The sequence below is a fragment of the Leucopleurus acutus genome (assembly GCF_964270905.1).
Source record: "Leucopleurus acutus genome assembly, chromosome: 16".
Classification (NCBI taxonomy): Eukaryota; Metazoa; Chordata; class Mammalia; order Artiodactyla; family Delphinidae; genus Leucopleurus; species Leucopleurus acutus.
In genome coordinates this window covers 26,279,144-26,304,608 of record NC_139158.1, presented here as the reverse complement: position 1 = coordinate 26,304,608, position 25,465 = coordinate 26,279,144, and the positions used below count along the sequence as shown (strand labels likewise).

The window sequence follows — 25,465 nt, the reverse complement described above, 5'->3', positions numbered from 1 at the left end:
AACATTGACCCCCAGTCTCCCACATCCTCCAAGGACAACCACTGTGGCCCTTCTCTCATGTGTCCTTCTGAGGATGTTCTAAGGATGCTGGATGCCTAATAAGTGTTTGTAGGATTGAAATGAATAGGTTCACCTTCATTAAATTGCCTCTGTCATACAAGCTGGGATGAAATAATGACTTGAAATGGCTGATTCATCTTCGGGTGAAAAACTTGACATGTGATTGCAAATTTTCCTTCAGCCCTCAGTTCTCATTTGATTTCCAATGAGAACTGAAGAGTTTGGGCCCACTGCTGCTTGTCAAGGGACCATCAGAACCAAATCCTGTTGTGTCATTCCACATCCTGTCAGACACAGAGATGAGGCTGCCCTAAGGACCTCTAAGACTCTCCCAACCCAAAGGGCTGGAATTCAGTTTTACAACAGCTTTCCCAGGAGGTGGGAGATGCCCAGATGCTCTAGCATCAAACCACATTGAATTAGGTTGCAGGAAAATTACAGGCATACGTTTTATTGCACTTCCCAGATATTGTGTGTTTTTGTTTGTTTGTTTTTTGGCTGCACTGCGTGGCATGCGGGATCTTAGTTCCCGACCAGGGATTGAACCCACGCCCCCTGCAGTGGGAGCGTGGAGTCTTAACCACTGGACGGCCAGGGAAGTCCCCAGCTATTGTGTTTTTTACAAATTGAAGATTTATGGCAATTCTGTGTCAAGTCTATCACGCCACCTTTCCAACAGCATTTGCTCACTTCACGTCTCAGTGTCACGTTTTGGTAATTCTCACATTTCAAACCCTCCACCAGCAAAAAGATTATGACTCAGTGAAGGCTCTGATGATGGTTAGCATTTTTTAGCAATCAAGTGTTTTTAAATTAAGGTGCGTATATTGTTGTGTGTTTTTTTAGACATAATGCTATCGCACACTTAATAGACTACATTAAAGTGCAAACCTAACTCTAATATGCACTGGGAAACCAAAAAATTTGTGTGACTTGCTTTGTTGAGATACTTACTTTATTGCAGTGATCTGGAACTGAGCCCACAGTCTCTCCTACGCTCTCTTTTTCCCAATTTTCGATCTTTATGATTACCAAAGAAGAAAGCCTCAGTTTGGTGGTTTGTCTTTAACACCTGTCCAGTACTTGTTAACTTTTAGTACTTGCTAATCTACTTGGTTAAGAAAGAAAAATTAGGCCTTCAATCTGAGCCTTGAGCAGGCTACAATATTTAGCCAGAATTTGATAACACCACTTTGTTTCCATTGGACTTATGGTTATGGCTATTTTCTAATTATGCTAAGTGATGGTGACCTATTATTTATGGATGTGATAATGAAATTTCCTTTAAGGAGTTTATGTGAGTAAAAAAAAGTCCTTTAAGGAGTTTATGTGAGTGAAAAAAAGTCAACATAAAGAAATATCGAGATGGTATAGTTAGTGTTTAGCTCATGCTGCTGTAACAAAATACCATAGACTGGGTGGCTTAAATAACAGTTATTTCTCACAGTTCTGAAGGCTGGGAAGTCCAAGATCAAGGCACTGGCAGATCTGGTGTTTGATGAGGACCCTCTTCCTGGTTTGTAGACGGCTGTCTTCTTGTGTCCTCACATGGTGCAGAGCAGAGAGAGAGGAAGCAAGCTCTGGTGTCTCTTCTTATAATGGCACTAATCCCATTATGGAGCCCCACCCTCATGACCTCCCCTAACCCTAATTACCTCTCAAATGTTCCACCTCCAAATACTATCACATTAAGAGTTAGGATTTCTACATATGACTTTGGGAGGCGGGGTGGGGGTGGGGGAGCCACAAGCATTCGGTCCCTAACAGATAGTACATGATTGTGGTAAATTCTGTATAGTAATTGAGGTTTTGGAAACACTATTCTGTAGCCCTTTGTCCTACAGCCTGGGCTTTGGAATCAGACAGACCTGGGTCTGTGCCACTCACTGGTTGAGTGACTTTGGCCAATCACTTATGTTCTCTCTGAGCCTCATCTTATTAACCTGTAAAGAGAGGGTGATAATGAGTATACCTACCTGCCAAGGTATTTAGGAGCATGATGAGTTAGTGCTAGACTCCTAGTAATGCTTAATATGAGAGAGCTCTGGATGTATGAAATTAGGAAGCAGAAGCAAAAGTGGGCATTGTCCAGGGGACCCTGGGCTTAACTTCCTACTGTGACCCATGGCTGGAAAAGACGAACCAGGGAAGACTTCTCTTTGGTCCCCAGAAATTTTCCTTCTTGTGCGTATTTGAATTACGAGTTTCTAGGAGATTGTCAGCCCTCATTTGCCAACCCCACCGCCTCCGCCCTGTACCCGTGTAGCTTTAAATTTTCAAGATAAATGATTAAACCTGCTGGCACATCCCAGTCATGTCCGGTGCTCAGCTCTTGTTTGCTGGTGCTGCTGTGCTCATGAGGCATGAATCTCCCTGGTGTGGCATTTGGGGATAAAAAGATGGATTTAGCTGCCTCATCCCCCAGAAGTGACTCAGCTGCTGGAAGCTGACTGACAGCAATGGCAGTTGGAGCCCTGGGGACTTCTGTGCCTTCGTGCTTCGTTCTCTCTACACAGCCATGCTTTGCTCTCTCTTAGAGCCTTGTTACAACTGTCTTCTCTAGTCGGCCTGAAACGCTTGTCTGTCTTCTTCCAGGATTTGTCCTCCTCGTGGACACCTTCATTGGCAGCTGTTGGATGCCTGCTTTCTAGCTGGAGAGTGTTGTCAAGGTTTCCATCATGCTAGTTCTATTACACAAGTTCAGACTGAAAAGAAACCGACCATGTGTGATATTCACTTACTCACATCCTGTACGAGCATTTCTCAGAGTCTGCTCTGAAGACCTCCTGTATGAAGGTCCTTGGACACGACCCCCACCCCTCAACCCAGGTGTATCCTAATCCCTGGGGGTAGAGCTCCCCAGATAATCACCGCACCTGCAAACTCTTAAAAACAGCTACTCTCTATGTACCTAGTGCAATAAAATAGACTCAGTTTTCTCTATTGCTAAGGTGATGATGGTACTTCTTAAGTGGGGAGGTAGTTCTTAAATGAATAGAACTGATGACAACAAGGGCTTTGGAGTAGGACAGAGCTGGTTTTAAATCTTGGCCCCATCACTTACTCCTTTTCCTGAGCCTCAATCTGCTCATCTGTGAAATGGATGCTAACAGTATTTACCACCCAGGACTGTTTGGGGAATTAAATAAGGTGATTTGATCCTGGCATGTGATAAATGCTCAATAAATGTTAGCTAGTATCATTACTGGCTAAACCTGTTTTTTTTGTTTTTTTAACCTTTAAACTGGGGAAATGATAGCATCTACCATCTAGGGTAGGGGTGCAGGGGTTGGCAAACTTTTTCTGTAAAGGGCCAGATAGTAAATATTTGATGTTTTGTGGGCCAGTCTCTATTACAGCTACTCATTCTGCTGTCATAGTTCAAAAGCACCCATAAATAATACATAAATGAACGAGCGTGGCCAATGTTCCGATAAAACTTTATCTACAAAATCAGGGAGGGGGCTGGCTTTGGCCCATGGCTGTAGCTGGCTAACTCCTCAGCTGGGGTGTTGTGAAGATTAAATGAGATAAGGCTTGTAATGAGCCTAGCACAGTGCCTGGCACAGAGCAGTGACTAAGAGGAAGAATTCTAACGTGTTCCATATCTGATTTGAGGGCTAGGCTTTGCTCCTTTTTCCAGGGGAAGGAAAGCATCCATGAGCAAGACTTTTCAACAGAGGTATCAGCTCCATCCTCTGCCCCAAGTCAAAGCTAAACATTCATCTCAGCACCTGGAGCCTGGCAGTGCCACCGCCTCCATCCTCCCCCAAGGATGGAGGTAAAATGCCAATCCATGGGGTGTGATTAATTCTCTCTGTCCCACGCTTTGCCCCAGGGTATGTTGCCATTTTCAGCATGTGTCCCACGGAAATCAGGTTGCCCATGTAAACCATGATGTGTGAGAAATGAGGATACTTATATCTGCAGGGCGGTTAACTGCACGCATTCACATCCATAAATGCATTTAACCCTCACCTGAGGCTGTATTATGTGGTTAAGGCAGGCAGTTAAGGGGAGAGAGAGAGAGAGAGAGAGAGGGAGAGAGGGAGAGGGAGAGGGAGAGGGAGAGAGAGGCTAGATTTGAATTCTGCCTCTGCAACATTCTGGTTTTGTGATGTTGGCCAAGTCACTTTGCTTCTCTAAGCCTCAGCTACATCTTCTATAACATAGGGATTAAATGAGATGTTACATATAAAGCCTACAGCACAGTGTAGCACATGATAGCTGTTGAATCCCATTTTGCAAAGGAAGAATGTGATGCTAAGAGGTAAAAGGGCTCATTCAAGGTCATGCAGCTGGTGATTGGCCTCAGACCAAGAATCTCTAACTCTGACCCCCAGCTGGTTTTCACCATGTCCCATTGCCCCCGCCCACTGCATCCCACTCATCCCCACCACCCCCAGCTGCTTCCAGGGACTCTTGCTGCTTCCAGCCACGGCTGTGCTCCATGCACAGTGACTAAATCTCTTGGAGACAGTGACATGGCTGTCAGGGAGCTTGTACGCTTGTGACCATTCATCACTGTAGTGGATTAAATAGTGTCCTCCCAAAAGTCATATCCACCCAGAACCTCAGAATGTGACCTTATTTGGAAATAAGGTCTTTGCAGGGAGAATTAAGATAAAGATTGAAATGAGATCATACTGAATTAGGGTGGGCCCTAAGTGCAATGAGAAGTAAAGGACAGAGGAGGATACACAGAGCCACTGGGAAGAAGGCTATGTGAAAACAGAGGCAGAGGTTGGAGTGATGCTGCCACAAGCCAAGGATTGCCAGGAGCCACCAGGATCTGGAAGAGGCAAGGAGGGAGCCTCCCCTAGAGCCTTTGGAGAAAACACAGACCTGCTTCTGGCCTCCAGAACTGTGAAAGAATGAATTCCTGCTGTCCTAAGCCACCCAGTTTGTGGTGATTTGTTGCGGCGGCCACAGAAAAGTAAGACACCACCTTCGACCCTAAGATGTGAATGGATAGGGGGGTATCAGACTCAGAATGCCCGTGTGAGGAAGGGGCAGCAATGACGGGGCAAAGAGCATGTGTTTTAGAGGCAGACCTGGGCTCAGCCCCTTCCCTTGCCAGCTTTGAGCTATTTTCCTTATTTACTAAGAAAGAGAACATCCTCGTCCTTCTGGCTTGTGGTGAGGATTAAAAGAGATGGCGTGGCACAGTGAGGTAATAACAAAGGTAATCGTAACCGTTCATCAAGCGTGACATGCCTTGGTTAATTCAATCCTCACAACAGCCCAGGGTGGAAGGAGTTAGCAGATGCAGGTGATGTGATGTAGACCTCGGAGTAAAGCAAGAACGTTCCTTCCCTACATCTCCTTCTCTACCCATGAAGAGCAGTAGACTACTGCATCCTTCCAAACCCAGCCATTCACTCTGGAAATGTGACCTAAAGGCACCTCTTAGAGGCACGGGGAGATTGATCTCTGAGAATGCTCATCACAGGGCTGCTTCTTCTAGTGGGGGAAACAGCAAACAACCTAAGTGTCTGGGATTTGGTGAAGTGATTCATGATACAGCCACAAATAGACACCACACAGCCTTTCACACTGCTGCTGGGGAAGAACATCCAAGGACGTGTGGAAACGCTCGTGAAATGTCATTAAGTGAAAAGAGCAGGTAATAAAATGGTGAGATCCTAACTTTGTATTACAAAGACCAGACCTCCATGATGGTATATGTGTGTGTATAACATACGTGTAAATATATAGCATCTTTTTTATTTTTTTAAATTTAACTTGGTCCTTTTTTTTTAACTTATTTATTTACTTATTTATTTTTTTATTTATTTATGGCTGAGTTGGGTCTTTGTTGCTGTGCGTAGGCTTTCTCTAGTTGCGGCGAGTGGGGGCTACTCTTCGTTGCGGTGCGCGAGCTTCTCACTGTGGTGGCTTCTCTTGTTGCGGAGCACAGGCTCTAGGCGCGCGGGCTTCCGTAGTTGTGGCACGCGGGCTCAGTAGTTGTGGCTCTCGGGCTCTAGAGCACAGGCTCAGTAGTTGTGGTGCACGGGCTTAGTTGCTCCTCAGCATGTGGGATCTTCCCAGACCAGGGCTCGAACCCATGTCCCCTGCATTGGCAGGCTGATTCTTAACCACTGCGCCACCAGGGAAGCCCGATATATAACATCTAACTACTAACATCTTTGTGTATGTTTTTCCACTCTTTAAAAAAGTATAGATGTGTTTATATATAACATTATATATATAAAACACATGTATAAAACCATATATATTACCCTATATATGCACACTACCTATATAATATATATAATCACATAAATTACCATATGTGTGCACTAGAAGAATGTACACCAAGATGTTAGCAGCAATATATGAGGAATTAGGTATATACATATATACGCATGCATACGTACTATTATGGTTTGAGTGTTTATGTCCCCCACGAATTCATATGTTGGGGCCATAATCCCCAGTGTGGCTGATTTGGAGATGGGAAAATAACTGAGATTAAATGAGGTCATTAAGTGTGGGGCCCTGATCCCATAGGATGTGTCCTTATAAGAAGGCACACCAGAGAGCTCTCTCTCTGCATGAACACAAAGAGTCCATGTGAGTACAGTGAGAAGGTGGCTGTCTACCAGCCATGAATAGAGCTCTCACCAGAAGCTGACCCTGCCAGACCTTGATCTGGGACTTCCAGCCTCCAGAACTGGGAGAAAATAAATGTCTGTAGTTTAAGCTGTTCAGCTTCTGTTGTTTTGTTATGATAGCCCTAGTGAACTAACATGCATGTATATATACATACATACATACAGATATATTTATATATAGGCATATATATACTGTCTTTCTATATATATGGTAATATATATGGCTCTATGTATGTGGTATATATATACGGTTATATATATAGTTTTTTAATATATGGTTTTACTTATATGACAATATATATAACTCTAATTATAAATATAAGATCAGAAGAATGTCCATCAAAATGTGGTTAATTGTTCCTTCTGGGCAGTGGGGTTATAGGTGACTTTTTACTTTGTTCTCTTTTCCTTATCTGTATTATCTGAATTTTCTACAATAAACCCGTATTATTTCATATTACTATTACATTACTTAGTATTCCTATAATTATTAATGGTATTGCTAAAATAATTATTACAAACTTTTTTGTGCCTAAAGTTGGCGTCGGTCTTTGGCGACTGGGAGAGGGTGAAAAGGCCATGGTCAAAGGGACCAGAGGCTCAGAAGCCGGGACCAGGCAGGGCTGTCAAGGCCATATGTATAACCTTGAACAAGTTTTGGTGACCCCGCCTGAGCCTCCTCTTGCCTTGTAACAGGGTTCCCATGGAAACGTGCTTTCCAGTTTCCAAAGGGCTGGCTCACAAATACACACTTGCAGCACTGGCAGAGATCTGTGTGCCTTCTTGGGGTATGAAGGTTGCTGGGGCAAAGAGGAGGCTGTCCAGAGGGAATTCTTGAAAACCCATGCAGCCTTGGGGTCCTGATGCCTGCGTTTTGTGTCTCCTGCACAGATCAGCTAGACATCATCTCCATGGCAGAGACAACCATGAGGCCAGAGGAGATCGAGCTGGAGATGGTGAAAATCCAGCGTCTCCGGGAAGTCTTGGTCCGGCGGGAGTCTGAGCTCAGGTTTATGTGAGTGCCTGGGGGAAGGGGTGTGGAGGGGGAGGACACCGGAGAACCTGACATTTACTGTTTATTGCTGTGTGCCAGGCACCGGGATGAAGGTATTACATACATTCTCACAACCACCTAGAGACGTGGGTATCTATTCCTCTATTTCTTAGTATATAACCATTAGTCAATATATGGCCCTATACAAGATGATTAAATTAGTGCCTGAGTCTTGCTTTCCTGTCTTTTTTCTATTTTTATGCTTCCAATTTTTATTTTTTGTATTCTCAAAGAGCACAGAACTTATATTTTGTTCCAAAACTATAATTAAGCTTCTTACACATTGTTTCTAACATTAAAAACATATCACTAGTGTTTACAATACACTCCCCGTGTTTTAAAAGGAAGGGAGACAGAGAATGTGAGTTCTTTAAAGTACTGAAGAGCTCCCTTCAGCCTGTGGGAGCTCAGGAGGGCCAAGGTTGCTTTTGTGACGATGGCTGTCACTCACTCACTGCGCATTTACTGACCTTTGCATGGTGTGTGTGTATGTACATATTATCCCTGCACCTGGCACATGCACAGCAAGTGCTCAGTGACAAGATTAGCTAACACGTAAGCTCTAGCCCTGGGCCAGGCACTGCACTAAGCTCTTGACTTGTGACGTCACTAAATTTCCCCATGTTGCCCGTGAGTCCAACTGCTTAGAGACAAATGTCAACAGTAGACACTTGAATAAATCAAATTATCTAAAACATACAGAAGGATGTCAGTGCAGTCAGGACATATTCTGGGGGCTCAGTGACATACTTCATGGGAGGGGCTGGCTTCTTGGCCCCCGGAAGTCTTGCTAGCAGCCTGCAGACAGAGGTGGATGATAATGAGGGCTCCCCCCAGGCCCCGCCTTTAGAGTATGTAGCCTTGCCTGGAGGTACACCACCTTGTCAATCTCAGAAGACGCATGATGGACTCCAGGATGGCCAGGGTAGAGATCATGGCCCACTCAGACCTGGATAAACACCTCATCAGATGACGATCTGTAGCCTTCCAGGCTAACAGGCTGTGTGTGGACCATTGTTGAATTCAGTTTCCTGGCTCTTTCTCAGAGCCAGGCCCTCACCTCCCTGTAGGGCTGATGGTGCAGGTGGGTCCTATTCTTGCCTCCATTTTAGAGAAGAGGGAATTGGAGGTTAAGAAATTTACCCAAGGTTGCATTAGCTAATAAGTAGCCAAGGTAGGATGCAGTCTGACTCCAGAGTTTTTATTAAGTGAGTGAATAAGTGAAGGAAGGATGGAAAGAGGGAGGGAGGGAAGGAATGAAGGAAGGAGGGAAGCTCTGAATATATCTGCCAAGATAATGCCTTAAAGAGTATAAGCTCCTGAGGGCAGGGATCCTACGTCTCATCTTCACTGTTGGATTTTCCCAGCATCTTGAACACTGCCCGGCACTTATTAGGCCAATTAATATTTGTTGAATGTGCAAAAATTGTTCTTTCACACTCCATCCTGAGCCCAATAGTTTCCCTTCACACACACACACACACACACACACACACACACACACACACACACACACACACACACACACACACACACACGAGACCCATTGGAATAGGGTAAGAGGGAAATAGAATTTCAGACCGTACTAAGCATTTACAGGCTCAGGTGGGGAAGCTCGGAGTGACGGGAATGTGACAGCCCTTGACTGAAATAGTCCCAGTGACTGTAGCTGTAATAACCAGGGTGAGATTGGTTTTGTCACGCCTGCTGGGAAGTAATCAAGTTAATACCCTCAGCTCCCGTGCAGACTGTATGAGTCAGATCATATTGCATGGCTGAGGGTGTCTTCTCACTTTACCGTCTCCTGCGATGTTGATTCTTTCGAGAATGGGTTTAAAGGCTGCTGTCCCAACACCCCCGACGTTCAGCATTATTCTTTCATGGGTTTCCATTTTCCTGGCCCCTCTCTCTTGCCCTCCCCCTGGGACTCACAGCTTCTGCTTGTTCTGCCTTCCTCTCAGCGTGAACTCATAAGAGTGGGTTCAGGGTCATCCTGGCTCTCTTGCATCCTTGTCTGTGACCCTGGGCACATGACAGGCTTCAAAAGAACTGCTATTTACCACAGGCACTGTTATACTGCACACGTGCTATGTGTGTTATATGCATTTGCTCACTTATTTTAGCTTTTTGAATCCTCATAAGACCCCTGAAGGAGTGGTTCTATTCCTTCTATTTTATGGATAAGGAAACTGAAGTTAGAGAAGTGAAATAACATTTTCAAGGTCAACAGATAGTATGGGTGGAATTGGGACTTTAACCTGAGGTGTCTGCCTCAGAGGCAGAGCCCTGAACCCTAAGTTAGCCTGTTATTTATTCCCAGCAGAAGGATGCCTTTTCTCTTTGCCTTTTGCTCTTCTAGAATGCGAAGACAAACTCCCGGTTGGATGCCCACAATCCCACAATCCCCCATTGGGTTTGGTCTTGTTCCACACCATCTTGAATTGAGTCGGGTGGAAACAGAAGTCATTCTATTGAGTCAGGCTTTGGACTTTTTCATACCCTTTCTCTGGAGAGAAGTGATTTATTTGAAGCCTAAAATGATGAGCTCCAACTTAGTCAAGGTTTCAAGTTCACCTGCTGGGAATTTGACATAGAGCCTTATTCCTCTAAGGGTTCTCAGGGACCTCAAGAGTCAACATTTATAGAACCCTTAGCACAGATCTAGGCCTTGGCTAAGCCCTGTGCACACATTATCACGTAACCTACGAAACATGCTTGCTAATGGAAGGATGAAGCAGGAGCGCCTCCAGCATACCTGCTATCCCTAAGGCTCACAAGGTCAGGTTCAGAGAAGGGCTATGAGTGACCCCGGTGGGCATGTGTCTCCACCACACACCCAATGCATCTGCTCTCAATGTCCTCCCTTCGTTTGTCCCCTAGTTTCCAAGTCGCTAACTGGTGTTTAGAGATCTCCCTCTTGAATCTGGCAGTTTTACAAGCTTCATTTGGATGAGTCAATAAACCCCTTAGTATCACGAAAATGCCGCTTTAATTGGCGGCAAGTGTCCAGGAGGTAAAACTTGAAGCCTCCTTTGTTCCATCCTCGATCCTCCGAGCCACCCACCTCCCAGTCCCTCCCGCTGCTGCCCCATCTCCATGCCTCTCGCCATCCTGGCCTGTGGAGGCTGTCAACAACCTCAGACTCATTTTCTCACCCTTAATTCCAGCACTGACTCACACCATTAGCTTTTCATAACCCCTCCTGCAGCTCCGCTGGCCTGCCTCCGCCCTTCCACACCTTCTCTACAAGGCTGGTCCTGCTGTTTATCTGGGTTTCAGATAATTAAGTATTTTCAGAGGTGGGGGGCGGTTATCTTCATTTTACACCTGCTTGCAGGATTGTCATAAAGGGACAGTGGGCTCTGTCTCTCAGCTTGCTCTGGGCGGCAGCAGCTTCTAATTAATGAGTCAGAGCTGCAGCTGGCAGGGGAGATGGGCTTGTGAAGGACAGATTTCAGGAGCACAGTCCTTGAGTTCCAATATTTCCAGACTCTGGGCTTGGACCCAAGTAACATCATTTTATTAAGAAGGACCAAGTGCGGTGAAGCGGTCGTCCCCTAGAACGTGGCAGAGGTTCAGGGTGTGGTGGTAGAGAGTACATGACTTGTAAACTTTTCAAATACTTGCTATGCTGGGCAGTGTTCTAAGTGTTTTACATGCATTGATCATTTAATCTTTACTGCAACTAGACATACAACATCCTCCCTCCCCATTTTATAGATGAGGAAACCAATGCACAGAGAGGTCAAGTGACTTGCCCCGGGTTGCTCAGGGTCTGTGAAACAGCAGATGATGATATAACCCTGGCATTCTGAGTCCAGAGTCCGTGATCTCAGCTATGATGCTATAGGGTCTCTCAACTGGTTTTGAACCCCAGTTCTACTTCTTATCGACTCTGGGCCCTGGAGCAAATCTTTTGCCCTGTTGGGAATTCCCTGGTGGTCCAGTGGTTAGGACTCCAGGGTCTCACTGCTGAGGGCCCCAGTTCAATCCCTGGTCAGGGAACTAAAATTCCATAGGTCGTGCCGTGTGGCCAAAAAAAAAAAGTTTCTTTAAGGGACTTCCCTGGCAGTCCAGTGGTTAAAACTCCACGCTCCCAATGCAGGGGCCCTGGGCTCGATCCCTGGTCAGGGAACTAGATCCCACATGCTGCAGCTGAGATCCAGTGCAGCCAAATAAATATTTTTTAAAAAAGAAAATCTTTTGCCCTGTTCCAGCCTCAGTTTTCCCCTCTTTACAATGGGACATTGATATTTCCCTGGCAGTGCTGTCGCAAGGGATGGAAAGAGAGGACACGTGAAAGTGGGTGGCTCTTCCTAGGTAATAAGCACATCAAAATTCCCTTCCCTCCTTTAACTGTTAATAACGTGCTTTGAGGGAGAAGAGAGGAACAGGGCTGCTTCGTTATCTCCAGAGAAGACCGAGAAAACACCCCTCTCCCCGAGAAGCTGGGGAGTGGCTCTCACCCATCAAGTCCAACTCTATTCTGGGGCCCTGACTTTATTATGGTTGTTGTTATTTAAAAAAATTTTATACACCTGCATTCTTTATCCCTTTAATGAGCTGATAATTCTGAAGCCTGTTAGGAAAAGCTTCAAGCCAAGGGCGAAATGAAGCATGTGCATTTATGTAACTTGACACTTCTCAGCCACGTTTGGCAATTTCAAGACACTTTGGATGCACTCTGGGTTTTAAATACCATCTCCTAAGAACAGGTCAGCGTTGTCAGAGCCACTGTACATATCAGGTGGGAAGAAATGTCTTTAATTGCAAAAGATCTAAAAAGCAATTTGTCTTGGACAAAATATACGAGAATTTGAGGAGTTGGGGAAGAAAGGGAGGAAGGAGACCTCGAGGGAAGAGGAAAGAGATGGGGAGGCTAGAGAGGATGGGGAATGTCCCAGGTGAGACCTCTGAATGGAAGGACCCCCCTGAATTTCTAAGTGTTTGGGGAAATAGGGATGAGGTTGGGGATCTGGGCTGATCAAATGGAGAAAAAATATCCCCCAGTGGATGGGCTTCTGCTGTTCCAAGTTGCTTCTCGAAGTCAGAACAAGCTTCAGGAAAGGAAATTCTTCTCTCAGGGAGCTCTGGCTGTCTTACCATAAAGGATTTCATGCTCTTGGCTGTAAGGATCTCCTCTGGGCCCTGGTGAGCTGGGAAAGGGATCACTGTATTAGACTCTTATGATGGTTACTTTTATGTGTCAATCTGACTGAGCTATGGGGTGCGCAGATATTTGTTTAAACATTATTTTGGGTGTGTCTGTGAGGGTGTTTCTGGAATAGATTAACATTTGAATCAGTAGACTGAACAAAGCAGATTGCCCTCCCCAGTGTGGGTGGACCTCATCCAATCTGTTGAAGACCTGAATAGAACAAAAAGGCTGAGTAAGAGGGAACTTTGCCTGCCTGACTGCATGAGCTGGGGCATCCATCTTTTCCTGCCTTTGGACTTGAACTGAAAAATCAACTCCTTTTGGGTCTTGGGCTTGGAGACTATAGATCGTGGGACTTAGCCTCTATAATCCTGTGAATCCTTATAAGAAGTTTATATCTATCTATCTGTCTATCTATCTATCTACCTATCTATCTGTCTATCTCTACATATCTATATATCTCTATCCAACAGTTTCTCTCCTGGGTATACCCTAGAGCTGCTCTGTATAGTTGGGTATGCACTAGCCCCATGTGACTATTTCAATTTAAGTTAATTAAAATTAAATAAAACCTAAAATGCAGTCCTTCAGTAGTCCTAGCCACATTACAGGTGCTCTTTAGTCAGTTATGGCTAATGGCTATCCCACTGGAAAGCATACATTTTTGTAGAACATTTCCATCATCACAGAAGAAACTCCCACACATGAATGACAGGAGGCATATTCCAGAACATTCATATCAGTCTGTTGCCACCTTTTCATCTTCATCCGTTGTCCCCCTGCAGCCCCCACCCCTGCTTTCCACAGGCCTCTTTTCAGTCCCTCCCCCTCCAAGGGAGCCTTTTTGTCGGGGCTGTTCCCTCTACCTGGATGCCCCCCTCCCACCTGGTTAACTCTCCCCCTCCCCCCAGGGCTCAGATCCAGGGATACTTCCGAGGGGAAGCCTTCCCAGCACTTCCCAGACTGTGTCCCATCCTATCACCATAACCAAGATCCTTTGGGTCTTCTAAGGAGAAGCCTTTCCTCCATTTATAAATCTGTGTTCATCAGTGTGAGTACGTGTTCCCCATCTCTCTTCTGCTCGACGCTGGCCCTGATGAGGACACAGGCTGAGCTGTTTTCACTCTCAGCAATGTCGTTAGCACCCAACACATGGCCAGTGTGAGTAGGTGCTCTGTGACTGTTTACCTAATAAACGAGCAAGAGCTTGACTTCCCTTCTTTTTTTAGTGCCTGACTCATTTGAAGTGGGTCAGTCCATAGTATTCCTACAGAGTGGTTGTGTGACATAGCAGCTTGCAGTGTAGACACTTTACGAAGTGTATGAGTTTCCTGTGGCTGCTTTAACAAATTAGACAAAGTTGGTGACTTAACATACAGGGACTTCCCTGGTGGTCCAGCAGTTAGGGCTCTGTACTTTCACAGCCAAGGGCCTGGGTTCAATCCCTGGTCGGGGAATTAAAACCCTGCAAGCTGCGCGGCGTGGCCAACAAAAACCAAAAAACAAACAAACAAAAAAACCCCACACACTTATTCTCTTGTCGTTCTGGAGACCAGAAGTCTGAAATGGGGTTCACTGGGCTGCCATCAAAGTGTCAGCAGTGCTAAGCTCCTTCTGGAGGCTACAGGGGAGGATACTTTTCCGAGCCCTTTCCAGCTTCTAGAGCCTTGTTTCTCATGTTCCCTGCTGGTGGTCCCTTCCTCCATCTTCAAAGACCACAGAGTGGGATCGTCCAATCTCTGCTGGCATCAGCCCACCTGTATAACCCAAGATAATCTCCCCATCCCAAGAGCCTTACTTGAATCACACCTGCAAAATCCCATTTGCCATATAGGGTAACATATTCACAGGTTCCAGGGATTAGTATGGGCATATGGAGGGACATTATTCAGCCGATCACGTTAACTGACTACGGCAATTCATTTAAGGGCTAAGTGCAGAGCTGGTCTCCCAGTGTGGCAGTGACGGTGACAGGGATGGCCGTGGCGAGGCCGAGCGGAGGGAAAGGCAACATACACTATATGGAGAACCTGCATTGCTCCATCTGATGCTGAGTCTTCATCATTCTTTGAAATCTCCCAAGGAAAAAAAAGCATCTTACGAGACAGAGAGAGAGCATGCTCAGTAATGCATGCACAGTGCCCTGATAATTAAGGGTTTTCCCCTCTCTTTGCTTGTCTCTGGGAAACTGCTGATTTGAGTGGCAGCTGGGGTTGGGAGGTGCTTGTCCGTATCACTTGATCTCAATTGAGGACTCAGTTCTTTGCTCTGCATTTAGCCCAGAATCAGATAATGCTTGCCTGGGCCTCATTTCTCTTCAAATAAGAACCAGCCCTCTCTTGATATTTCCAGGACAGGCTGCTCAAAGAGAACTGGGAGGGGGAAAAATACAAACAACTTAACAGATTTGCCTTCGTGTTTTGGGTCTACACAGCACAGCCACTCATTAAGACAGTATCCGGATTTACATCTTTGACTTCGTTTAATTGGCTGCTAGTCATTGAGTGATCAGTTACACAGATCTTTGCTCCTGGAATTCTGGCCCACTCTTGGTCCTTTTGTCCTCTAAACTCCTCAGAGGTTTCAAATGAGATTAGGTCAATCCAAGACATTCCTGGTTTGGGTTCTGCCAAAGGAAGGGCAGCCTGTTTTTTTCATTACTAAATGTCCTGGTCTTTGACAGAGTTGCTTTCTGATGAAAAGAGAGACCTATAACTTTCTCCAGATTATATTACACCTACCTTTGAATTCTAGTTCTGCCATTTGTAGGCTGTGCAATCTCGAACAGATACTTTAACCTCTACGAGACTCAGCTGCCTCATCTGTCAAATGGGATGCAGCCAATATTTCCCAGGGTGGTTTTGAGGAGTAAAAGTGATCATGTTTATTAAGTGCCCGCCCCCATAGTGCCTGCCACAATATAAGTGCTCATCAAATGTTACTTTCCTTTCCTTCAGGAAGAAATTGAGTTTGGAAATGAACAGATGCTTGGTAAGAGCAGACATTGGAACCATGTTCTTGGTTTTTAGTAGTAGGTTACTTATTTTGAAGAGGAGGTACAGGAGAAGGGAGGAGATTGGAGGGGCGAGTGAAGGTCTCTTCCATGCATGGAGGTACATACAGACCAGAGAGGAAGTGACTCGGGGGCACCTGAAATTTGTCTTGAAACATCTGAAGGACTGTCATGTGGAAGAAGGAGTTGTTTTCTTCTTTGTGGAACTAGAACCACAAATGCAGCAGTGAATCCAGTTACCATCCCAGCATGTCAAATGTGGATTTTGAAATTGTTTGCCAGCATGAAAAAGGCCTTTCCACATATTTGGAGCTCTAAAAGTTGGGACCTTGGGAGGTAATGGGTTTCTATACCTGGAGATATCCAAGCATTTATTTATTTCTTCCTTCATTCAACAAGCACATGCAATAAGTAATACAGATGAGGACTTGCCCTAATGGAGTCCAGGGGAGGAGACAAAATCTGGATGTCTCCAGAGTGAGAGATGGAAGCTTCAGGTGGGTGGTGGGGTAGGGTAGCAGGTGCTGAGGTGCTATCTATGGTCAATTCTCAGTGTTGTCATTATTACTAATTTATCTAACGACTCTCGAGCACATACATGTGCCAGGCACAATGCTAGACTTTTTATGTAGATCACCTGGTTTCATCTTCATAGCAACCTGATGAGGCAGGTTTTAATAATACGAGCCACATTTTACAAACGAGGAGACTGAGTTTTGCAGAAGTTAAGCAGCTTGCCCAAGATCACCCAGCTAAGATTGAGCAGGGTTGGGATTCTAGCTCTGCAGCCTGACCCCAGAGCCCCGCTCTGCTGTGTTCACGCAGTGCCAGCGGCTGCCTCCCAGCCCACTGCCCCTCCTTAGAGAACCAGCCCCACATGAGGGGGTTTCCGGCCTCTCCCTGCCCCCCTCCTCCAGGCCAGAGCTCACTGGTCCACATTGGCTTAGCTTGGGCCAATCAGAGTCTCTCTCCTGGGATACAGAGAGACTGGGCCAGTTAGGTGATGGGAGATTTGCAAACCAAAGACTGGGGGTGAGCAGAGAAAGCCATACTTCGGTGGGAAGGACAGCACAACTGCCTTAAGAGCAGCAAACAAGGGAGACTGGGGCCCCCAAAAGCAGAAAATGAACTTGGCCATGACATTCCCATTCCAGTCCTCAAGCTGCCCCGCTGAAATGGGACTGTAGTAAGATGCCACATCTTCTTATACCCTGGGTGTCTACTCTCCAGACCCTTGGAGAAATACCTCCCACCCATGTTGCCACAGCCTGGAGAAAACCAAAACCCATGGCGATGATGTCTGTGAATATCCAGCGGGTTCCTCTCTGCCCCTAGGCTTGGTTTCCTGGGTCCTGTACCCCCATCTGTGTGGATATGAAACTCAGATGCTTCACCACTTTCCATAACAACAAAACAAAACAAAGCCCTATGCTACTCCCGTTGGAGGAGTTTTAGAACTAAGGATCACGAAAGGGGTTGCACTGAGCTCTTCACAGCAAACAATTTCAAAATCCACATTTGACATTCCTGGCTGATAAGGTCCTTTTCACCACCCTGTGCAAGGCAGTTATTTTTCTTGGCCCAGTCTCACCACCCTCCTTGTTCTTCTCCTTTGTCTCAGCTCCCTCCATTCCAAGTAAGACAAATTCCTCTCCCTGTCCTTGCAGAGCTGTTTCACCTTCTTCCAAGAAGCCATGGCACCAAAAGATGCTTGGGTTCATGAGAACACAACCCCAGGTGTTTGTCAAGCTATGATTCGCAGCAAAATTTCCTCCCCAAGGGAATTTGGGTACCAGCTATTAAGGTATTAACATTTCCCCAATTTCTTACACCTTTACTAAGCTATCATTATTTCTATTCTTTCTAGTCTGTGCTGGAACGTTCTATTGAAAACTTAGCTACACTGAGAACTCTACTTCCCAGAATCCCTTTCCCTACATTGTTCCAAGTAAAAGGTGGGAGATTCTGGGAGGCAGAAGAGAAGCAACAGTGTTGACCTTTTAAGGGCCACCATGGTTAGACCATGGAGGTAACCAGGTACAGAAGTTCCTGCTCAGCCTCACTCTCTGCTGCTTCCGGTCCGTCTTGTCTTCCTGATCAACGGTGGCCCCATGTCTTCTAGACACTGGGCAGACAAGGCAACAGCCTTGCATGGACCCGTCCACTTGGCCCCCCTGCTGCCCCACCTTGCCAGCTACACGTGCCTGACTTCTCAGGTGGGCTGGCTGGTGTCTCCTTTGGTCTTCACCTCCCCTTCCCTGACCTCCACCTCCCCAGCTCCTCCCACGATTGTGACAGGTCTAATTCCTATAATGCATCCCTTGCCCTGTAACTCACTCTGGTTCTGCTTCCCTTACTGAGCCCTGATACACATCAATATACACATCAAAATACGCATCAAGAGCCTTTACAGAAGCCACCAGTGGCTGGAGCTAGTGAAACTTGTCCATCTTGCCCTTGGCTGGCAATTCCCCCCAAATCACTGGTTCAACCTTGACTCACCCAGAGTCAAGGAGTCACAATGGAATCACCTGGAGAGCTTTAGAGAAAATGCTGCTGCCTGGGTCTCACTACCAGATTCTGACTTAATTGGTCCAGGGTGTGGCCTGGCCATTGAGAGTTTTAAAAGCAGTTTGGGTGATTCTCCCCTGACCTACCACTGCACAGATGTCCCCTCACCTCTTTCCTGGATGAAATAGAAGAACCCGGATGTCTGTCAGCTGCTTGAAGATGACTCACCTTGCTTTCTTTCCACAATTTTTACTTGATGAAAATGGGCCTCAGACAGAAGGTATAACATCCTATCTTAGCCCGACTCCTTGGCACGGCAATAGGCAATAGGTCTCTCTCCAGTAGCTTAGATCATGATAGGAATCAGAATGAAGTGTATGGTTGTGGTCTCCCGTGGAGCACGAGAATCTCAGTGTCATCTGTTGTCCTCCTCATCACATCCATAGTCGAAATTCATTGATTAAGGCTTTAATTGGAAGCGGTGCTGTGTTTATCAAGAAATTTACATTTCTAAAAGCTCCTAATCAGAAGCTGAATTTATAATCACTCAGCAATGCTCGCTTTCAATTCATTCCATTGCCCACCTGTTTTTGACCCCTAAAAACCAACATGTGGTCTCTTTTTAAATTTTTATTAAAAAAATTTTTATTGACGTATAGTTAATTTACAATATTGTGTTAGCCTTTTTTTTGGCCACACCCTGCGGCTTGCGGAATCTTAGTTCCCCGACCAGGGATTGAACCTGCGTTAGGAGTGTGGAGTCTTAACCACTGGACCGCCAGGGAAGTCCCTAATTTTTATTTTTTAAAGAAATCAAACAAGCAAACCGAGAGTTGGAAGATGTGGAATTTCTGATTTTCTTCACTGAACGGCAGAGGGATTTGGGGATTAGAGGATAGTAATGGTTTAAGTGGATTCTAGAACTGGACGGTGCAGAAATTCACTCCTCGCTCTACCAGCAAGTAACTGTAAGAACTGTAACACTCAGGTCCTTTTTCTGTAAACCTGGTGCAATAACAGTTCACACTTCATAGAGTTGGATTGAGGATTAAATGAAATAATGCGTGAAAAGCGCTTACTATAGAGCCCCGTCCCTTGTAAGTACCTCTTGTAGCTAAGTACCTCTTGTAGCTAAGTCTTTCTGCAGCCTACGAAAGGAGTTAGAGTTTGAAACAAGACAAAATTTATCTAGATATCAAATGAGATGTACATTTCACTTTGAAAGCAACACTTTAGAAAATGCCTGAATAAACTGACATTTTGGCTCAACATAAGCTATATCAGATCATGGCAGGGAACTCTGCACCTTCCTTCCACCTTGAAGATGGTGATTATCTGTTTCTGTTCCACTGTCTCCAGGTGCTAACACTGCCCCTTAGGCCAACCATAACTGGCCTGGAGCTGTCCTGGAGGAAAACTCCACCTGCTCCTAGAACAATTTAGAGTAGGTCTGCACTGCACTCTGGTGATTAAATCCAGGGACCCTTGCCCAGGGCTTCATTAAGTGCTTGGAGGAGTCAGCCCTCAGGCCATCTGTTGTCTGCCATCGCTCTGTTATCTTGAGAAACATCCTCTGCTTGCTCCCCTGACAAAGTTAACCTGTGCCAGGGCGTGGTCGAGGGATCAGCATTGTGGCAGAAAGAGCACTGGATTTGGAGATGGGACCTGGGTTGAGATTTTGGCTGTGTGACATTTTGAGATTCATTTGGTCCAGTTTTTCCTGAAGTAGGGTACACGCTGGAATGATTTTAGGTAGTATTTGGGAAAGCATTAATTAAGAATTTATTTTCAGGAATTCCCTGGCGGTACAGTGGTTAGGGCTCTGCTCTTTCACTGCGCAGCGCACGGATTCAATCCCTGGTTGGGGAACTAAGATCCTACAAGCCACAAGCCGTGGCCAAAGAAAAAAAAAATTATTTTCATGTCTTTTAAGGGAAAATATTGGTTTTTTCATTTATGGTGCTGTAAAAAGTTTTATATTCAAGATTTTTTAATTTTTAAAATTAAAGTCAGTGTAAGCAGTCAAGTATAAAGGAAACTATTGAATAAATAATAGTGGAGAGGACCAGAGACCTGGCAGACATTGCCATGGCGATATGCAAATGACCGATGTTTAGGAAACAATGACTTAGCCATTGTCTAGCCTTCTTTCTCCAAAGGGACATATGAATGTCACCTCTGGTGGGTGGTGGGAGGTATAGTCAGCACAGGTAGTGATTAAGGTCAAGGGCTTGCTTACCAGCTGTGTGATCTTGGGCAAATCTCTAAACTTCTCTGTAACTCTTTTGTGTGATGTTTTCTGACACCACCATCCAATGACAAAACTAAACAATTAATTATGAGTTTGATGTCCTATATTCAAGAGAAAACAATCCATGGGTTGGGAAAGTACAGAGCCTCACAAGCAGAGAAGCACTCTTCCTGATGGATTTGGGGCAAGAGCATTACAGAGCATTAGAAGAGGCATGAGTGGCTAGAAGGTCAGGATTTCCTTATAAGGCCGGCAGGTCTATTTTCTTTCTTTTTCTTTTTTTTTGGCCACGCGGTTTGTGGGATCTTAGTTTCCTGACCAGAGAACCTGTGCGCCTGGCACCGCGCAGAGTCTTAACCACTGGACCGCCAGGGAAGTGCCCAGTAGGTCCTATTTTCTAAGGTAAGGTGAGCTCGCTAAAGCTGAGTTGGAGGATGTGATTGGTGTGTGTTAGGTTTCCTTGACAGTGGGTTCCCATAAATGCAGACTGACTTAGTGTAGAGGTGTGATGTGGGCCTGGCCCCTGGGCCAGCCTCCATTTTGTGGGTCCTGATATAGTGAAACTGTGCACCTCAGATTGGGACTTGAACTCGACCAAAGCCCTGACTGGGACTCGAACCCACGCAGCTGGGACTTAAACCCAGCCAAAACCCACAGTCTTCCAACTGAGATCACACACCTGGTTTCAGGACTTAATGAAATTCAGATTCTTGAGGTCTCATCACAGAAAGAATCCAGTGAGAGACAAAGTGATAGGTAAGAAGTGGATTTAGAGAGAAACACACTCCACAGACAGTGTGTGGGCCATCTCAGAAGGTGAGAAAAGCACCAGGGTATGGGGTTGTCAGTTTTTATAGCAGAGGGTAATTTCATAGGCTAATGAGTGGGAGGAGTATTCCAGCTATTTTAGGAAGAGGCTGCACATTCCAGGAATTGGGCCACCGCCCACTTTTTGATCCTTATGGTTGGCGTTGGAACTGTCATGGCGCCTGTGGGTGTGTCATTTAGCTTGCTGATGTGTTACAGTGAGCGTACACTGAGGCTGAAGGTCTAGTGGAAGTTGACTTGTCCGCCATCTTGGACCCATTTGGTTCCAATCAGTTTATGTCATGCCTTCGGGCTATGTCATTCTTTCAAAGGGTGTGCCCTGCCCCCTTCCCTCCTGTTTCAATAGGAATTAACTTTATCACCCTTTCTGACACCAAATATGTGTCAGTTTTACACATCAATTTTCTGATTCTCCAACACCAACTGGATATCCAATAATCCAATTCAGTGCTGACCTGGAATTGAGATCTGATCCCACTAGTTAAAGGGCTCTATCCCAGAGGGCTGCCCCTGCTTCAGATGTGAGTCTCAGTCCCAGGCCACCCACACTTCGGCCCATACAACTACAAATTTTGGGGTTCCTTTGATCACACACACACACACACACGCACGCACGCACGCACGCACGGTTCCGTAGTTTGCTAGAATGACTCACAGAACTCAGGAAAGCATTTACTTCCGTTTACAGGTTCATTATAAAGGCTACAATTCTGGAAGAGCCAAATGGAGGAGGTGCATTTGGGCAAGGTGTGAGGGGAGGGTGTGTGTGTGCAGAGCTTCCCTCCCCTTTCAGGGCACAGCATCTTCCCAGCACATCACTGTGCCCCCAACCCAGAAACTCCCCAAATCTCACTGTTCAAGAGTTTTTATAACTCAGTCTCCATCCCATCTCTTTGGGGCTGGAAGTGCCCACCTTTCTAAATCACGTGTTTGGTCTCTTTGGTGTTACCTGAAAAACTGAGTTTGCCTCTTGGTGGGTGTCGAGCCAAAAGACACAACCAAGCCAAAGATGGGGAGAAGGAAGGATTTATTACTACTTGTAAGGAGAGCACTTGGGATTTTCCCAAAGCAGTGCCTCCCCAACAGCAAAATCGGACAAGTTTTAAGCTAAGGGTACATGCATATTCATGAAGGGGCTTGGGCGGGGACAGAGTCCACGCTTTAGTTGATTGAGGTCACAAGGGTCAGAAAAGGTCGCCATCATCATCCCTCAGGTTCCAGTTGATCTGGTGGTTGAGCGCTTCAGGCTAATCTTTACTACTGAAACAGAACTGGGAGGCTTTACAACTGATATATCATCTTTGCTGTCGTTACTTCTCTTGCCTGATAACAGTCCTTTGCTTCTGCATTCTTTTATTCCCTTAAGATCATTAATTATTGAGACCTGTTCAAGGACAAGCACTGTGGCCAGGCTTAGATCACAAAATGGCTTAGGCCCAAAATGGCTTCTTATCTGTCAAGACAGCCATGGTGCCTGGTTCTCTTTCTCCAGGATGCCTCCTACCCTATCTGCTTACATGGTGACTGGCCCCCACCTGAAGCTATCTGGGGGTCCCATCTAAATCACACTGACGTAAACTCAGGTGTTTGTGCCAGAGCAGATTGTTATGAATAACAAAAGTTACACTTATCACTCAGGAAATTCCAAGGGTTTTAGGAGTTCTGTGCCAGGAAGCAGGGACAAAGACCAAAGAGATATTTTTTATTACACCACACTTGTTTTCCTCAGAATTAATTACCTCCTAGGGATTTTTTGGTAAAAAGTAGATGAGATAAGCCATATAAATAAGTTACCACAGTAATTATTCAACGGACGTTAGCCATGATGCCACTGCTACATGGGAAATTGCTAGATATGAAGTAGTGGGGAAAAAATGTCAGCTGAATGTGTTCCTAAGAAGCCATGAGAGTCTTTTATTATGCTTTTTAAATAAAAATTAACTAAAAATTAGAAGTAAGGGAAGGGGGTGGGGCAAGCATGTCCTTTCCATGTCATACTGGGGCGTTGTTCAGTGCCCTGCCCAAGTATTATTTAATCATCTGGGAGGGTGTCCGCATATTTGACTGGGTTATTTACTATTTGATTAGACCACTGACACTATGAAATTACATGTTGACATGTAGATTTTGTCCACTCAAAAAGCTAACCCTAAAGGTTATGGTTTTATTGCCCTAGAGGCTGTTAACCAGCTCTCTGTCTAACCTAGCAATCTTATTCTAAGATTCTTATTAAAGAGTACCCATGAATCTGAAACCGCACAACCCAGACTGGGACTTGAACACACTGCCTTTTAATTGAGATCACACACCTGGTCTCAGGACTTTAATGAAGCTCAGGTTCTTGATGTCTCGTTGCAGAAAGAATTCAGTGAAAGACAAAGTAATAGGTAAGAAGTGGATTTATTTAGAGAGACACACATTCCATAGACAGAATGTGGTCTGTCTCAGAAACCAAGAGCAGCCCCAGGGCATGGGGTCATCTCAGAAAGTAAGAGCGGCCAAGGCAGAGTGTGGGCCACCTCAGAAGGTGAGAGGCCCCAAAATGTGGCGTGGTTATTGCACATTAAGCTGTACAAGAGCCACAAAAGAGAGGTACTTCAGTCACACTTCCAGCACTGGCTGAGGTTCTCCCAGCTGGATTGGTTCCAAAAAAGGAGACAACATCAGAAAAGGGGTACAAAACACCTGAACGGCAATCCTATACTGTGACATGGATGCCCCAGGCCACAGAGTTGTCCTTAGCATGCTGCCTGAGGGCACAGGAGAGTCAGGGTGTGCTGTCTGCTTGTGTTTGACACTGGGAGGGAGCCCTAGTCCCTTTCTCCCTCACCTGACAGACCGTGGGTGACACCACCCGGGAGCCTGACTGAATTCAAACGGCAATTTTGTATTTGTGGCTCATAAATGTCACATGAAAAGCACCTGAATGTTCACACTGATCACATGCAAAGAAGCAATACCACCATTAGCTCACCGCTTGGACAAAAATAAATTTAAAAAATAAATGTATTCCTCCATTCTGGGAAATGTCTCTTTATTCCTTTCTATCATTTCATCAGATTGGGAGGTATTTAAGGACCTGATTCTTATGCAACCCACCTGGAAGTGCTTAACTGCATCTATATGTATATATTTACAATAAGTCGACTACCATCGGCATCTACATTGTCTAAGGGTGGAATCGCGGACAAGAACATTCATACTCAGTGCATTCTGTAGCTCAGAATTTGCCAGCAACCAAGAGAGAGACCAGGGCACGTGCCCCTTGACACAGAAATCATGTTACACAACAGCAGTTATTCCTCAAACCTGGCAATCCAGAAAGGTGACATGTCAGTACAGAAGTGAGAGGGAATGTTAACAGTAGAGCTAGAAGCACTTCTTCTAAAAGGCAAACTGCTGGTGTGAACTCCCATGGCCCATGGTGCTAGAGGAGGCCACTTGGTGCCCCATCAGGACATGGCAAGATGAGGCACTGACCCGAGGCCTGGTTTAGGAACTGCCCCATCCCTGCCCAGGAGCTGCATGTCGGAGGAAAGAGGACAAATGGGTGAGGGCTCTTTAAGAACCATCGCTGTAGAGCCAAAGCCCGAAACACACAAGCTAAAACCTGAGACAGTCCTTCTCAGGAAAGATGAAGCTCTTCATTCTCTGGACTCTGGAGGGCTCTTGGGACAGCTGACAACTAAAGCAGGTGCCCACCTCAGAGCTCTGGAGGCAGTGTAAGGGATGGTTAGTTTTTATGGGCTGGGTAATTTCATAGGCTAATGAGCGGGAGGATTATTCCAACTATTTCAGGGAAGGGGCAGAAATATCCAGGAACTGGGCCACTGCCCACTTTTTGACCTTTTATGGTTGGCCTCAGAACTGCCATGGCGCCCGTGGGTGTGTCATTTAGCTAATGTATTACAATGAGCATATAATGAGGCTCAAGGTCCACTGGAAGGTGAATCTTCCACCATCTTGGACCGAG

At 45.6% G+C, this 25,465-nt stretch overlaps 1 protein-coding gene across 2 annotated transcripts in view; it reads left to right on the top strand.

Moving 5' to 3' along the window:
• Positions 1 to 25,465, top strand: part of BMERB1 (bMERB domain containing 1) — a 135,724-nt gene that overhangs the window by 65,766 nt on the left and 44,493 nt on the right. For both annotated transcript variants that reach the window (XM_082857712.1, XM_082857711.1), the window contains exon 2: positions 7,569 to 7,692. In XM_082857712.1, the coding sequence (XP_082713838.1) occupies positions 7,569 to 7,692 (124 nt within the window). The remainder of the gene's footprint in view (positions 1 to 7,568; positions 7,693 to 25,465) is intronic.